The sequence below is a fragment of the Catharus ustulatus genome, chromosome 4, assembly GCF_009819885.2.
Source record: "Catharus ustulatus isolate bCatUst1 chromosome 4, bCatUst1.pri.v2, whole genome shotgun sequence".
NCBI lineage: Eukaryota > Metazoa > Chordata > Aves > Passeriformes > Turdidae > Catharus > Catharus ustulatus.
The window spans coordinates 10,598,788-10,613,438 of record NC_046224.1 but is presented as its reverse complement, the minus strand read 5'-3'; the positions used below and the strand labels follow the sequence as shown (position 1 = coordinate 10,613,438).

The following is a 14,651-nucleotide window of genomic DNA, read 5'->3' as shown; positions in this document are numbered from 1 at the left end:
TGTCCTCAAGCCTACGTAGAAGAGAATGGCTGAGGTGAATTTCTTCTGACCTAGAATGTGTATGTTGGTTTTATGTATTTCCATCACCATCACCTCCAGGCATTTACTGCAGTGAACAGGTTAAAGCAGAGAGATTGGCATGAAGGTGGTTGTAAATTAAAACAGTCTTGCACATGCTTTAAACTTCAAGGTTTGTGCTGCAAGAAATCTGCTTAGCATGTAAGCCACCTATGTCTCCAGCCAGCTCTGAAGAAATTTTATGCAGCAGGATGAACTCCAGCCTTTGATGGCTAATGCAGTTACCACATGAAGTAAATTCATCTTTGAGCACACACTGAAGTGCCTTCATAACTAACCAGCAGTGTAGCATCTCAGCTTTCCATGACCAAACAGTCCTATCCTAGCCTTTTTTTGTTATTTCTCTACACAGACATACCCTGGTCTTTGGGAAAGGTAGAACAAACCCAGGACACTCAGACTTTCCTTGCTTGTGCTCTCAGATGCCGACCTCCTTGGTGGCCTTCACTAGACTTCCTGCTGTAAGCCACTCCAGATGTGGTCTCACCGGTGCTGAAGAGTTGCCATGGATCAGTTCTACCAGTCTGCTGACTACACTCTTGCTGTCACAACCTGAGATGTGACCAGCCCTCTTTTCTGCAAGGCACAGTGCCAACTCATGGTCAACTTTTGCCTACCATGAACCTCCAGCTTTTTTCTGCAAATCTTTCTGTCACTCTGTCCCTAGTCTGTCCAGTGTTGCAATCATTCTGTCCTGGACCCAAGACTTTGCCTTTGCTTGGTTGAAACTTCATTAAGTTCCTGTCAGTCCATTTCTGTCTAAATTCTCACAAATAACAGTTTTGCTCTCCACCTCAATGACTTCTGCTTCACATATCATCCACAAATACCTGATACTTAAGTATTCCAGTGGCAACCATAGTAATAATGCAGATAAGTGGGTCATTTCTCTCCAAATATATTCCAGTATCCTATAGCCAAAAATCAATCCACACTACTAAATAACAAGATTTTTAAAGGATACCCGGCTTCTCTGCTTGCATCAGTGGCTTTGGGTCACAGGAACGGCACAGCAGTTGGCTGTCACTAATAATGAACACTAGATTGGTGTTTGAAATCTTCTCTGCATGATAAAGTCTGGAAAAAAAGCCAACAAAAACCTATGTTTAAATGAAACAAGAAAAATTGTATTTGAGAAGGATGCACAGTATTGGAATAAAATAATCCAGCTTCACAGATTTAGTCTGCCTGCTACTGTTTATCTTTTTCATTAGCAAACAGTAAGAAACATTTATAATAAGTTTTGACATTTCCATAGTACCCTCTTTAAGTTGGACTTGCTAGTGGAAAAAATGGAAAAGAGCATAAAATAACTTTAATTGAGTTACTAGCTAGCTCTGTACTGCTACCACAGTAGCTGTACTGAGAAATAACATCAGTTCAGCATCAATTAACACTGAAAAAAAACCACCTCAATCACAAAAACAAACAAACAAAACCCCAAAACATAAACCTATCTGTAAGAAGGGCGAGAGAGAAACATAGGGTATGCATGTCATGTATTGAATGTGTATTTGTTGTATTTTTATGTCCATATAATTCTGCAAAAGTTCTTTAAGTTAGCAGGGTCGTTTTCAGTTTATAAACAAACCCAATGTATACTAGCAACATGGAGGAGGAAGTACAGAAGTGGAAAAAATATCTGTTTGTTTTGGCTGTCTTCACCACTCTCCAAAGCTCTCTCTTTCTTGCCTGGCTTGAAATATTGTCTTTTTTTTGTTTGAAATCTGGCTATTAATTCACATTTCTAAGATGTTTTCAGAAGCTCAAAGTCCATGCAAAACCCCAGCAGGCTCTTGTATGAAACAGAGATCTAGGTCCCAGATGCTATGTTTCTGAAGTATACAATTTTTTCACATATTATTAAATATCATCTTCAATAGGCCTCCTTATGGTGTCTGGAGAGTAATTTTATAAAAAAAAAGAATACCTTCATTTGCTTTGTAAGAGTCATGGCTCTTAAATCATGAGTACTATCAACTAGAAGATAAATTGCATCATCTTCTTGACTGTCAAAAATTCTGATACATAACCAGATTAGAGAAGATCATATCCCTTGGGATATTGCAGAATGCTTTTAAGTTGACATAATAAATTAAAAGAAAACAAATTGTGACAGAGATAAAAATACAATTTTCATGAAGCAGAGACGATAAAACAAAAGGACTGACTAAAGCATTCCTACAATATTTTAATGATTAAAATTAAAATTAATTCTAAAAAAGAAAAAAAAAACAATGCAATTTGTCTGCCTCTATTTCTCTCTATCTACTTATGCAAATTTGGTGAAATTAATCCAAAATATTTTTTTTCTTCTTATAATACTGTCCCTATCTTTTGTAAAATAAATAAAAATCCTGAAGTTACTACTTATATTGAAGAAATTTTACCTGGAGCAGTTTATACAGTCTACAATCCCACCAAAGGATTTATCATTGTTTTCAAAGAAATATTGAGTTTGCTCAGTGATACAGCTTGTTTTAGGCAGGGCAGCACCGAAATCATCATCTTCCATATCAGCTGATATAAAACAAATAAATAAATGAATAAACAACCAAACAACATTTTTAAGTCATAGACATAATGGGGAGACCCAAAAATGTCCCCTGCCTAGATTTTTACCTTCTACTTCACTCAAAATTGACTCTTTAACAATCTTTTGACTTACCTGCTTCAAGGAACCGTGGAAAAGTCAAGCTCAAAAACAGCTGCTGTAAGATAGACCTGAACACAGAAAGACAATATATTTATTTTTAAAGGCTCTTTTCTTCTTTGTATTTTAATGGATACTTAAAAACTACTCAAATATAAGTTATCAACAATATTTTTTAATGCTTTTGCCAGTTATCAAAACTCTGTTTCTTTAAACCTTCCAGTTTGACCCTGGTTTTCTTTTCCCATAATCTCACTGGTCTTTCACACTAAACTTTTATTCTACTGTTCAGATTTGCTGTAATGTGTGTCTACAACTCACAAAATGGAACTGTTATCACATCATTCATGCCCTCCCTTCATACCTCTGTGGGAGGTGGAAGAAGTACGTTGGTGTTTCTCCAAAACTTGAACCAACTGGAATTCCTTTTTAATGTGCTCAGGGAAAATTTTCCTGAATTAGATTTACACTAATTATGGTTCATTAAATTTCTGAGAAGGAGATCAACACTGGAATATTATAAAAACCACTACTGTAACACCTGAGTTTTAAAATAGTCTCAATTCTTGCTCTTGAGGTATGGACTACATTTTCTTCCAATACGTTGCCAAAATACTTAAGCTCAAAGAGCTCCATTAATGTTTTTTTCTTCACTGATGGATTTTTTTCCCAATTTTATTTACTTAAAGTAGGTACCAGCTTGCCACCCACACAGACCCTTTCTTCTCTACCAGCCTGTCAAAACAGGAACTGCAAAAGGTATATTCTCTGATATCCTGCTTCCCCTTAAGTTTCCTAAGTTGTATTGTCCAGTTATCAAGTTTCAGGCTTGCTTCTACACACAAATATGACCCAATACCTCCTCATCACATTCTGTTCTAACACTTGTTCTGCAGAGGGAAGGCACTTTATAACTTCATTTTTTTTCTAGAGTGATTCCTGTGTAAAGAAACTGAGTACACGTTCCCCATGGAGGCATTCCCTGAAGGAGTTCTGAATTCACATCCACGACTCTGCTTTCAATCATTAGAGGGACAGCACAGAGCAGTTATGGATCAGAGGAGACCTGATTCTATTCAATAGTGATGCAATTTGCTGATAGAAAACAGTAATCCTTTGTAAATGGCTTACCTCAGAATTTACAGGGAAGTGAACAAAAAAGGCAGCCTGGGAAAACTCCTAAATCTACTGACTTAAAGGAGCATGAAGGAGAAATGATACATACACTCTTAACCAAATGCTGATGTATCCCATATAAATTTTGAAAATGATCACTCACACCTTTATCCCACATTTTTTTTGCCTGAAACACTATAGCTTTCTTTAATAACCTGGTTTCTCTTATTTCCCTGTACTTGCTTTTGCCAGGTGCCTCACTGAATCCATTTTTTGGTCATCCCTTTTCACTTTGCTTGCTTAATGGCCTTCTCTGCCTGCTTCTGACCTAGATTCCATTAAAAACATGGCCATAGTAAAGTACTTTAATGTTCTGCTTTCAAGTTAAACATCGCACAAAATAAACCACAGATCTAAATTGAGACCAGACCGCTGAGTCTGATTTGAACACTGATAAACGGAAGTTTCTTTGCTAGAAAAGTACTCAAGTTTCTCTTCTGGATTATTGCCCATCTTCAATTTTTGAGGCTTGCTTTGCTGTTGTCCAAAAAAACAAAGATTATTTATCTTCCTGTTAACTAAATATAACCAACAATAAAAAACAACATACAGTCTTCATAGTGCTTCTGTGAGAAAATTACTATACAGTTTTTCAGTTGCTATGTATTTTAACTCTTAGCTTCATAAAGAAGGTAATTTATTCCAGTTTGGTAATTATTATTAGAAGAAAAATAAGCATTATGAAGCTTTAGCAAAAGGACCAGTCTCCAAGACTGCAATTCACACCACAGCAAAAGCACCACATCAATGCCAATTACTTATCCCAATGTGGTGCTGAGGGAAATAGCTGATATGAGTGTCAATCAGCATGGCTCTGAAAAAGGCAAAATACCCCACCTGAGTACTGTGTCAGCTCTGGAGTCCTCAGCACAGAAAATCATGGCCCGTTAAGTGGGTACAGATAAGGCCACAAAAATCATCAGAGGAATGGAATATATTTGCCATAAGAAAAGGCTGAGAAAGTTGGGGGTCAGTCTGAACAAAAGGAGCTCCCAGAAGAACTTACTGTGGGTTTTTAATACTTAAAAGGGGCTTTTAAGAAAGATGAGGACAGCCTTTACAGTAGGGCCTATTCCAATAGGACAAGGGGTGATAGTTTTAAACTAAAAGAGGGAAGATGCAGACTAGATATAAGGAAAGTATTTTTTACAATGAGGATGGTGAAACACTGGCACAGGTTGCCCAGAGAGGTGGAGAAGTCTCATTCCTGGGAACATTCAAGGTCAGGGGGATGGGGCTCTGAGCAACCTGATCTAGTTGAAGATGTGCCTGTTCATTGTAGGGAAAGTTGAACTGGATGACCTTTACAGATGCCTTCCAATCCAAACTGATTGGTTTGATTAATGTGTTTCGTAAAATGATTTACTGAAAAGCAAACACTGATTTTCTTAAGACTTCTTGCTAGAAAAAGGCAAAGATGATATTCTGAAATAGGGAACCAAGTGATCAATAATTCAAAATGTGATAATATAGCTTCACAACTGCCCATTATACTTAGACCATTAATCCAAACTCTGCTTCCTGAAGTTGACTTTGTAGTCAGAACACACAATGACAAAACAGGCAAGAGCAGTATTGAATTGAACTGTTGACAAAACAGTCATGTTTGGAGACACACCTATGAATTTTCATGATGAGAAACTGCAGAAACAAGCAGAGAACTTTTATGGAGGAAAAAATCCAAATCAAATCGTTTCAAACCACTGAATAATTATAGTTTGGATATAGATATTTCCTACATACTCATACTCACCAGGCTGCTGCTGAAGCCCACCATCCAAGTTGCAAAATATCTGCTATCGTAGGCTGGGGGAAAAAAACAAACAAACAAACAAACAAACAAACAAAAAAGAGGTTATTTTATTTGCATAAACACATGCAGACTTTCAATGGATTGTCAGTCACTGCACATGGGACTACTGACCACATAAGCAGAACGAAGTCCAGCTCCTTGCTTTGGCTCTTCTTCGGGATCACAGACTGACTGATAGTCATAGGACTTATTAAAGGCATACAGGGACATGTTAATCAGGTTTCGCATCAAGCCAGGATCAATTTCACCAAAGAATCTTCCAATCTGATATTAATACAGAGAGTTAAGGTAAAACATTTCCAAGTGTTTCTCTCATAACAAGGTGCACAGCTCTAAATTCCCCAGCTAGACAGTAACTGTTAAAAGCAGCATCAGTGAGACCCTGCCTGGGGAAAAGCAAGAAGAATATGAGAAAGAAAGTGTGTGGATAACATACTACATGTCCTCACCATCTAAAGTCCATTGGTATCCTACCAGCCTAATGGTAAAGCACAAAAAATGCAACTTGGTAGCAAGTTTGGCATCTTAATCTAAAAGAAAAAAAAAAAAACCCAAAAAATACTAACAAACCCCCCAGAATTTCTGATGCAGCAATATTTTTTGTGATTCAGAAATGTTATCTTTAGAATAAGTTGCAACTTGTCTTTTTTTTTCTCTTTAAACTTCTTCCTATTGGTTTTCATGTTCTGTTCTTAAAGAACATACATACCTGTTGTGTATATTCATCTCGATTGGACATCAAAAGAAATCCACCATCATCAAGGATAACACAGTCCACATGCTATTGTAAGAAAGTGAAATATGTTTTACAGGAAAGATTTGTCAATAGAACATTCTGTAAGAAACTACTCTTTTTTTCAAGACATCAGAAGTATCTTCAAATCACAAACCCATAGCTGAGGGCCAATTTTAAGTTATAACAATTAGCATTATCAGTATAATAAAAGTTTGAACAGATCAAAGGCTTATTTGTGGCTTAATTTCATAAAAGTTGTTTTGCAAATTCTTATTTGCTCAATACTTTGTTAGTTCCAAGACTGCTATATCCTTATTAAATCTGATTATAATTGGAACTCGGTTCATAATAAGGAGCTACAACTTCTCATGTGCTTCAGTCATATTTAAAAGTACTTTTCCATTTGCAGCTTGCAATGGTAAAACTCTTAAGGGCAGGCTCCCAGCTTGCTAGGCATGATTTTTTTCACTTGCCAAGGACTGTAGTGGGATTATTCCAGGTGTCAGGTGCAGGAATGGGAAACCCACTGATTCCATATGCTTTGCACTTTGTAAAAGATCCTTGCAGTGAGACTGGAGAGATAGCAGTGAGGTCAAATAGACAAGTCCCCACAGGACCCTTTCTGCTGTAATTCTTGCATTTAATGATCTTCACATTCTTCTAAAGAGCTCAGAAGACCTGAGCACAGGAAAGCTTTTAAGCACATGGCAAAACCTGATATGGTGACAGTCCCTGGATCTGTGGTCTCCTGAGTGCCTGCAGAACTATGGGGATGTGCTGGGAACCAATGACTATGGAAAAGCACATTATGGACTCTGGACCTTCAAAATTCACACTTATCCTTTTCTGAGGTACTTTATTTTTTACAATTAATTTTTTTTTTTCCCCTCAGGATTTGTCTCTTCTTTTGCAAATTGCTGTTATATTTTTAGCACATTTTTTTCACATCATCCTCTATTGTTTTTCCTGTATATTTTTCTTTACACTTGTTCTCACAACTTCATCACCATAACCACTCCTCCTGATTTTATGCCCTTCCCCCCCTTCCCTCCTAACATTAATCTTTCTCAAGACACAAACAATTAAGCCCTGTTTTCTGTAAAATTAACACTCAAATAATAGTAACAGAAACTGTCTTAGATCTAGAGAGAATGAGTGAATTTCAATATTCTGCCATATATTCATAAATTGAAAATTTTCTTACCATGCTATTTCTTTCACAGCCACAGATTTCACTGTTGCACTAAAAAACAGAAGTATGGTAATCTTCACAAAAATGTTATAGAATAAATTGTATTTTGCAGTTATATTAATCATTCAAGACAACAAAAAAAGATTCTGTTTTCAATATCTCTATATAAATTTAAATTAATTTTGAGTGTTTATCATTTATCAGAAATCTCTCTTTGAACAACCTGTATTCAGTAATAATCAATAACACAATCTTGACTGCCTTTCCCAAAGACCCTGATACAACTCCCTTTACAAGTATGCTCAATACAGATAAATAATTTGGAGGACTTGTCAGAATGTCAATGTTGTGAGCATAAAGTAAAACAGAAAGAATAGGAGCATTTCCATGTGTTTGGAGTTTGGAAGGAAAGCCTTCATAAAGTATCTTTCTTGACCATGAAAAGCTTGAAGGCATGGGAATCCTATGTGATAAAGGAAGCCCATCAGTCCAGCTGGCTTTTATGGCTTTGATTCTTAACACCTGTTTCTCATGTTCCTGCAGCAAGTGTGCACATACACACACAACCTTGCCCTTGCATTATGTCCTCAGCAAAACAACTACCAGGTGATGCTGGAGTCATTAGCATTATTTCTGAAATATTCATCTTACTTTCCATTTTTCACTCCTGCATTTTTGTCCCTAACTGTTCTGACACTTAGGCAATGCATTTGCCTCCCCACTGAACTACAGTTCCAATATCTAAACCAGTCAGACTCTCTTATTGATTCCTTAAACATAAAACTAACCAAGCAATATTGCCTCACCCAGCAAGAAGCTCATGTTCTTCATTTGGCACCTTCCCTTCCACAATTCACGATCAAGTCCATATTTTCCCTTCCATTTAACCTTTCCTCCTTGCCACTTACACCTCAGATGTATCACACATTAGATGTAAGGAATCAAATGGTTAAGCACCTATTTCATTCAGTTCTGCTAAAACACTGTGATACTGGTTGCAAGTGAACTTATTGTTCACTGTTTACTCATCCTGGATATTAAATAAAAACAGATTCACCAATTATTTTGTAGATTTTATTCACTGCTACAGCATAATCTTACTACTATCTAGAATATGTAATTTTTCTTTGTCTCTACTTATGAAAGCAAGACATGTAAAAAATACAGCCTATTTCAACATAGATTTATTTTGTGCATTTGGATGATTTAAATACCACAACTGCTTGGCAACTGTGCATCAGTGTGACTCTGGCACAAAGAGACAGTAAACCTATTTGCATCTGAAGCTTTGAGAAATGCAAATAAAGTTCAAAAAAGACTTGGTCAATTGCTTACCAGGCTCTTGATTGTGGTTCTTGTGAAATTTTCCATCCAGATGGTTGCATCAATTTTTATTCCAACAACTAAGAAGAAATACATGAAAGTCTTTCTTAGTAAAATGAAGGAAAAAAAAAAGGTAACTGTATAATCCTAAAAAAAGGGTGGGGGGGGGGAATTATAATGACATCTAAATAATTGAACTAGAGAAGGATAAAATATGTTTTTTGTTCAAGTGTCTGATCACCAACACCATTCATGAAACTAATAAAATAAACACTCTTACTCAAATGCAAACGATTTCCACTAGAAAGATTGAAACTGTCACAGACAAAATAATGTTATTATAAAGTGAAGTTCCTTTGAAATCTCAATTAAATTTCCAATTCACTGTTGAGCAACAACTAAATAACTAAAGTATTTCAAGTTTCAGTACCACTCTATCTTACCTGCTGGCTTCAGAAGCTTCCCATCAACTTCTATTTCCACAGCCTTGCTTACCATAATACCTGATTCATAGCTATTGGCACCACTTTCTGACAGTATAGAAGAGAAGAAAAAAGGGGAAAAAAAAAAGTTAGAGGGATATAAAAGCCTCTTCCTCTGAAACTGAAATCTGTTATTATTCAAATACCAAAATGATTTAAAAAAGTCTTTGTCCAAAAGCGCTGACCCAGCTGTAGTACACATTTATCACCTGTGATAGCTCAGATCACCAACACTGGCATGACTAAGAAATACTTGTATTTACTTTTCCTCTTTTTGTTCCCTGTTTGACTGCTTCAGAAAGATCCTGCAGCCTTTTCTTCTGCAAACAGAGCCATGAATACCTGTACACATGTGAGAGCTCTGCAAAAACCAGGATCACAGCCAAAGATTTTATCCTGATGCTGTCTGTGTATTTTTCAATGCAGGGTATACTGACAACACTCACTAATGCACAATTTCTGCTCTGACAGACTTCAAAAACTTTTCAACACTGCTTAGTATGAAAAGGCAAGTTAAAAGTTCCTGGAGCTGCTTGAGGAGAAACAAAGGCTTCAGGGAATTTTGCTAATTACTATCTTTATATTTTACTGAGAAAAAAATGCAATAAATAATTATGAAATAACAGCAATGAAGGATCCCATATGTTTAAGAGAGTAGTATGTCATTTATGGTAGCATCTGCTTTTTGGCAAACTTGAGAAGATTAATGTTGCTCACATCAATAACGAGCACTTGCTATTGTGCATATATAGGTTTGAAATGTCACAGTATCTCAGACCAACTGGTTTTGGTGAATAAGTGCAATTGCAAATAGAATTCAAAAGCAAAGTTTAAACTAAGTAGTGGTGCAGTGGATAAAATTATGGCCTCTGGACCCTTATGTCTGGTCCCCCAAATCAGTCCTGGGGGTGCTGAGACAGTACAGAACTGAGCTCTGTTAAGACTTTCGGTAGAATTATTGTCTATGAGTGCAGTTCTATTTCACTTTCTGTTAAAATAATTCTGCCAAAGTATCTCTGTAAAACAGTTTCAATACACTGAATGAACACCAGTACTCTATATGCTTTCACTGAGGTTTATTCTGAGCACACAGGGCCACCAGAATAGTTGACAAATTATGATGACCTCACTTAGTGCCTCCTAATTTTTCCTTAATAATGGGTATTATCTCAAGATTTGTTTCCTTATGAAGTATCATGCTTGCATCTTTTGTCAGCGACTTCATTTGCTATGAGAAGCTCCCACTTATATTGGACTAGCTAGCTCTGACATTTCTAAATTCTGGTGACTTACTGTTGTAGTATGGAGCTGTGAATATATAGTTGTCATTATCTAAACTCCTCTTATAGAAGCTGATTTCATAAGTTTCAGCATTTTCCAACCAATCTTCTCCTGCCCTAAATAAAAAGAAAAAAGAGCAAAAAAAGACAGTTTAGAGTCTCATTAAAACTGTACTGCAGGTTATTTTCTTTCAATGTTCCACATTAGGAAAAAATGTGAGATTCATTCTTATAGTCCTCAGGCTATGTCAGTTTTCAGGTTAAAAGACAGGTGTAATCACTAGAAAAACCCTAAACAAACAAACTTAGGGGAAAAAAGAATTAGTATTCTTGGAAAACCTCTAATTTAGTCTCACCACTTTTAGATTTGTTGTGACAAATACAACTGCATCACTACTTATAACAAAATCTAAATGAATCTTTACAGCAATTGTTATGCTTTTATCTTAGTCCTAAAAGATTTAATATTAATATTTCCAAAATAGGAAAGAAACTCACTTGGGGAGTAAAATTCATTGCCATTTTCACATTTTGGGGAAACACAGAATAAACCTAAGGAAATAGATAAATTTGCCATTTACCAGTAGATCTGTACTGGTGCCCTCACTATTCCCAGTCACTCATGGGGGTGTGTCTAGTTTATTGTATGTCCAATTTCACATTCCCTTTTTGTCCTCTGAGAATGATACATTTTTCTCTCTTGAAGACCCTGGACCTTTAGGTCTGATCTTAGTCTAAATAAAACAAAAAAAAATCACCCACTACTTTCCAGTATTTGCAGCCTGCCAAACAACTGTGTGCTCGGGAGTAATGAGCAATTAGCATGGTCCCACTGTTACTACAAAGGCTTTTACTTTTTTGCTTTTACTGCTACTCTACACTGATTAGAAACTTGGATTACAAGGGTCTGCCATGCAAATAGTGGGATAGATTAGTTTCAAGCAGTGGAACAGGCAAAAATGAAGAAAAACAAAACATTCCATTAATTCCACAGCTATCAGTAGAGATTAGAGCGTAGCAGACTGTAGCTTTTCATTCAATAAAGCCACTCTTTAACAGTCCATCCTTTCAGGTTTCCAAATTATCATATTATAGTATTTTGTAATAATTCTTACCTTTTGGGGAAAACTCTAGTAATTCCACCATCTGTAACAACAAATTGTGCAACAACTCCATCACTGTAAATAAAAACAAGATTTAAAATGAAAACTGAATGAAATTCTCACAAATTCCCATGTCACAAGTTTTCATTAAAGTACATAACTGTAAATAAATATATATTCTCTGTAACATTAACTGCATATGTGTATATACAAACATATGTATAAGATTTTGTTTTCAAACTCTGAAATGCATAAAAAGATAACAGTCAATAAAAAGAATACTTACAGAGAGAGTTTACTCCAATAATTTTGGGCCAGTTCATTTGTAAATCCTGCATCCAGTAAAACTCTAATGACCATATCAGTATTACCTATCAAAACAGTTAAAGTGTAAGTCATCTGAAACCATATGAGATGGAGTTTCAATAAAAGCCTAAAATGAAATTATGAGTAGTCAAGATGCTCCAGCCACAAAGATTGTAGCTGTTAATATTAGACATTCTGCCTAACTTCAAATTATTTCAGCCAATTGGAGTTAAATAGATGCTCTCACTATTGAACTGTCGAGTTCACTTAAACATTTTCTTTGTATCCTAAAACCCTACCTTTGTGTCACAGGAATAAGGAAGGTGATAAGCGTATAGGATCCAGTTTTGCAAAGCCCCAAAATCTGCATTTTAACCTATTTTTAGAGCATGTGCTCATTTTTATCTCAGTTGGTGCAAGGAAACAACAAATCCTAATGAAATTCAACTACATCATAATATATTTAGATGGATTAAGTCCCAGGCTCTAAATAAAACCCATTTTTCCTCTGAGAGTGGATACAGGGAAATAGACTAATTTTAAGCCAGTAGCTTATACTGAGATGCCATGCTTAAATTTCTTTGAAAAAATGAAGTCAGTGGTTCTCAACCATCTTTTTCAGTAACACTTTAGCAGAGTTACTGAAGATTATTTCAATGTGAGGATTTTATTTGTTATTCCTTTTGAAAAGCATTTTTAGCTGAGATAATTTCTACAGCCACTCAGTCCTTTAGTTAACACTGTTTACTCATTAAGGAGATTATTTTTAAAGTATCTTAATTATTAGGAAAAAAAAGGAAAAAAAAGTATGCTCCATATTCCAAACTGAAATAAAGCAATAAGTAGATAACATTTTGGAATAATTAGAATAATTACCTACTGAGTACTACTGTATACTACAACATCCCTAAATGTGTCCTCAATATTTGCTTATAGTGAATATTATGCAAGAATTTTCATTTTTTATTACATTTTATTAAATTATCATTAATTGCCTTAATCACTGGAGGTGAATGTTTTAATTTCCGAGACCAAGTCAAGGTATTCAAATAAAATTTCAGTCAGCCAGTAATGTGTCAATGAACAACATCACTCTATTAAAAGAACACCAAACACCTATACATGCACACAAATATATCCTTTTGTGAGAAGATATCTAAGTGGGCATTCCTTCAGTTACATGGTCTAGCAGAGAGACTCTTTCTGAATTGATAAGCTATCCCTGACAGCAACACGTCAAAAAGACTTGAGAAAAGCAAGGCCAAAAAAAGGTTATTCCAAGTATGTACAAATTATTAATAATGATAAACAGACGTGTATGTACCAAACCAAATCCAAACACTGATTTTTTTTCTTGAGAACAAGGCTTTAACACCTTACTGATGGTAATATCGCTTCCCTTATTCTAAACAGAGGTTAAGGCCCAATCTCAAAACACAAATTAAACCCTTCCCAAAGCCCAGTGCTCACCACTGCAGCAGTTACATGGATCTGTGTGGTCTTAAGCTATTCAAGACCAAGAGAGATCTCTTTAACCAAATTGTGAACAGCAAAATAACTTCCTTATCTTTTATTCTGGTTATTGGTTATTTTGGTCTTGAAGTTTTTTTTTTACAGATTTTGGAATACAATTACAAGAAAGCAGGTTGAAGATTATTTCATTACAAGATTTTGAGTCTGTTTCAGACTTACTTTGGCTGCTATGCTTAAGCTAGAAAATATAAACTCAAAAATACTTGGAGTGTATTAAAACGAACCAGTAGTTATTTGATGCTTGAGCAAAATGCTGAGAGGAATTATGGAAAACATGAGATGCATAATGCCTTAAAAAATTTCTTAAATAAAGCCAGAAACTTGTAAACTAATTTTACACTCTCTACCTTGGATAGAAAATCCCAACATAGATACATTTCTACTAAAAAAAAACCCAAACAAAACCCACTAAATTTGCACATGAACTCTTATCCATGAGAAGGTGTTTTACTAAGGAAAAAATTCAGTGAGGTTAGAAGTGTACTTACATGATGAACTGCTTGGAGTATTTCTGTCAATAAATTCATTGAAATTTAATAGAAATTCAGTGTTGTTTTCTGATTTTTTTACATCGCTACAATATTCTCTGAAAAACAACAAAACATGAGTCTTCTCATATTTCTTTTCTTTTGCTATTAAAGCAGCAAAATTTAGAATTCCAAGTAGGATTGTACAACTATGATGAAGTAGCTGGTACTACTCTGCCAATTGGCTCCCATGATCAGTATTTAATGATTACCATATCAATTATTTCTGACATCCACAGGAAATAAGGTGTTCAAATGCCTGTCTAAGCATTTGCTAAGATTTGGATTGTAAGAAAACTGCATGCATGAAATAGGGCATGGGTTTCCAGAGACAAAATGAAGAGTAGTGTAATACATATACGTACATAGATTTTAAACTAAAAATATGCCCAGTAAATTTAAATTGTTCCTGGGTTAAACTTTAAAAGTACCTGGACTGCTGGTGAAAC

General features: G+C 35.5%; 1 protein-coding gene across 5 annotated transcripts in view; it reads right to left on the bottom strand.

The window, feature by feature from the left end:
• CACNA2D1 (calcium voltage-gated channel auxiliary subunit alpha2delta 1) overlaps positions 1–14,651 on the bottom strand; it is a 368,220-nt gene that overhangs the window by 14,291 nt on the left and 339,278 nt on the right. For all 5 annotated transcript variants that reach the window (XM_033056982.2, XM_033056980.2, XM_033056981.2 and 2 more), the window contains 13 exons: positions 14,164–14,261; positions 12,123–12,207; positions 11,849–11,911; positions 10,747–10,850; positions 9,415–9,501; positions 8,984–9,051; positions 7,661–7,699; positions 6,430–6,501; positions 5,832–5,984; positions 5,661–5,713; positions 2,747–2,802; positions 2,469–2,598; positions 1,043–1,155 (listed from right to left, as the gene is read on the bottom strand). In XM_033056982.2, the coding sequence (XP_032912873.1) occupies positions 1,043–1,155; positions 2,469–2,598; positions 2,747–2,802; positions 5,661–5,713; positions 5,832–5,984; positions 6,430–6,501; positions 7,661–7,699; positions 8,984–9,051; positions 9,415–9,501; positions 10,747–10,850; positions 11,849–11,911; positions 12,123–12,207; positions 14,164–14,261 (1,121 nt within the window). The remainder of the gene's footprint in view (positions 1–1,042; positions 1,156–2,468; positions 2,599–2,746; positions 2,803–5,660; positions 5,714–5,831; positions 5,985–6,429; positions 6,502–7,660; positions 7,700–8,983; positions 9,052–9,414; positions 9,502–10,746; positions 10,851–11,848; positions 11,912–12,122; positions 12,208–14,163; positions 14,262–14,651) is intronic.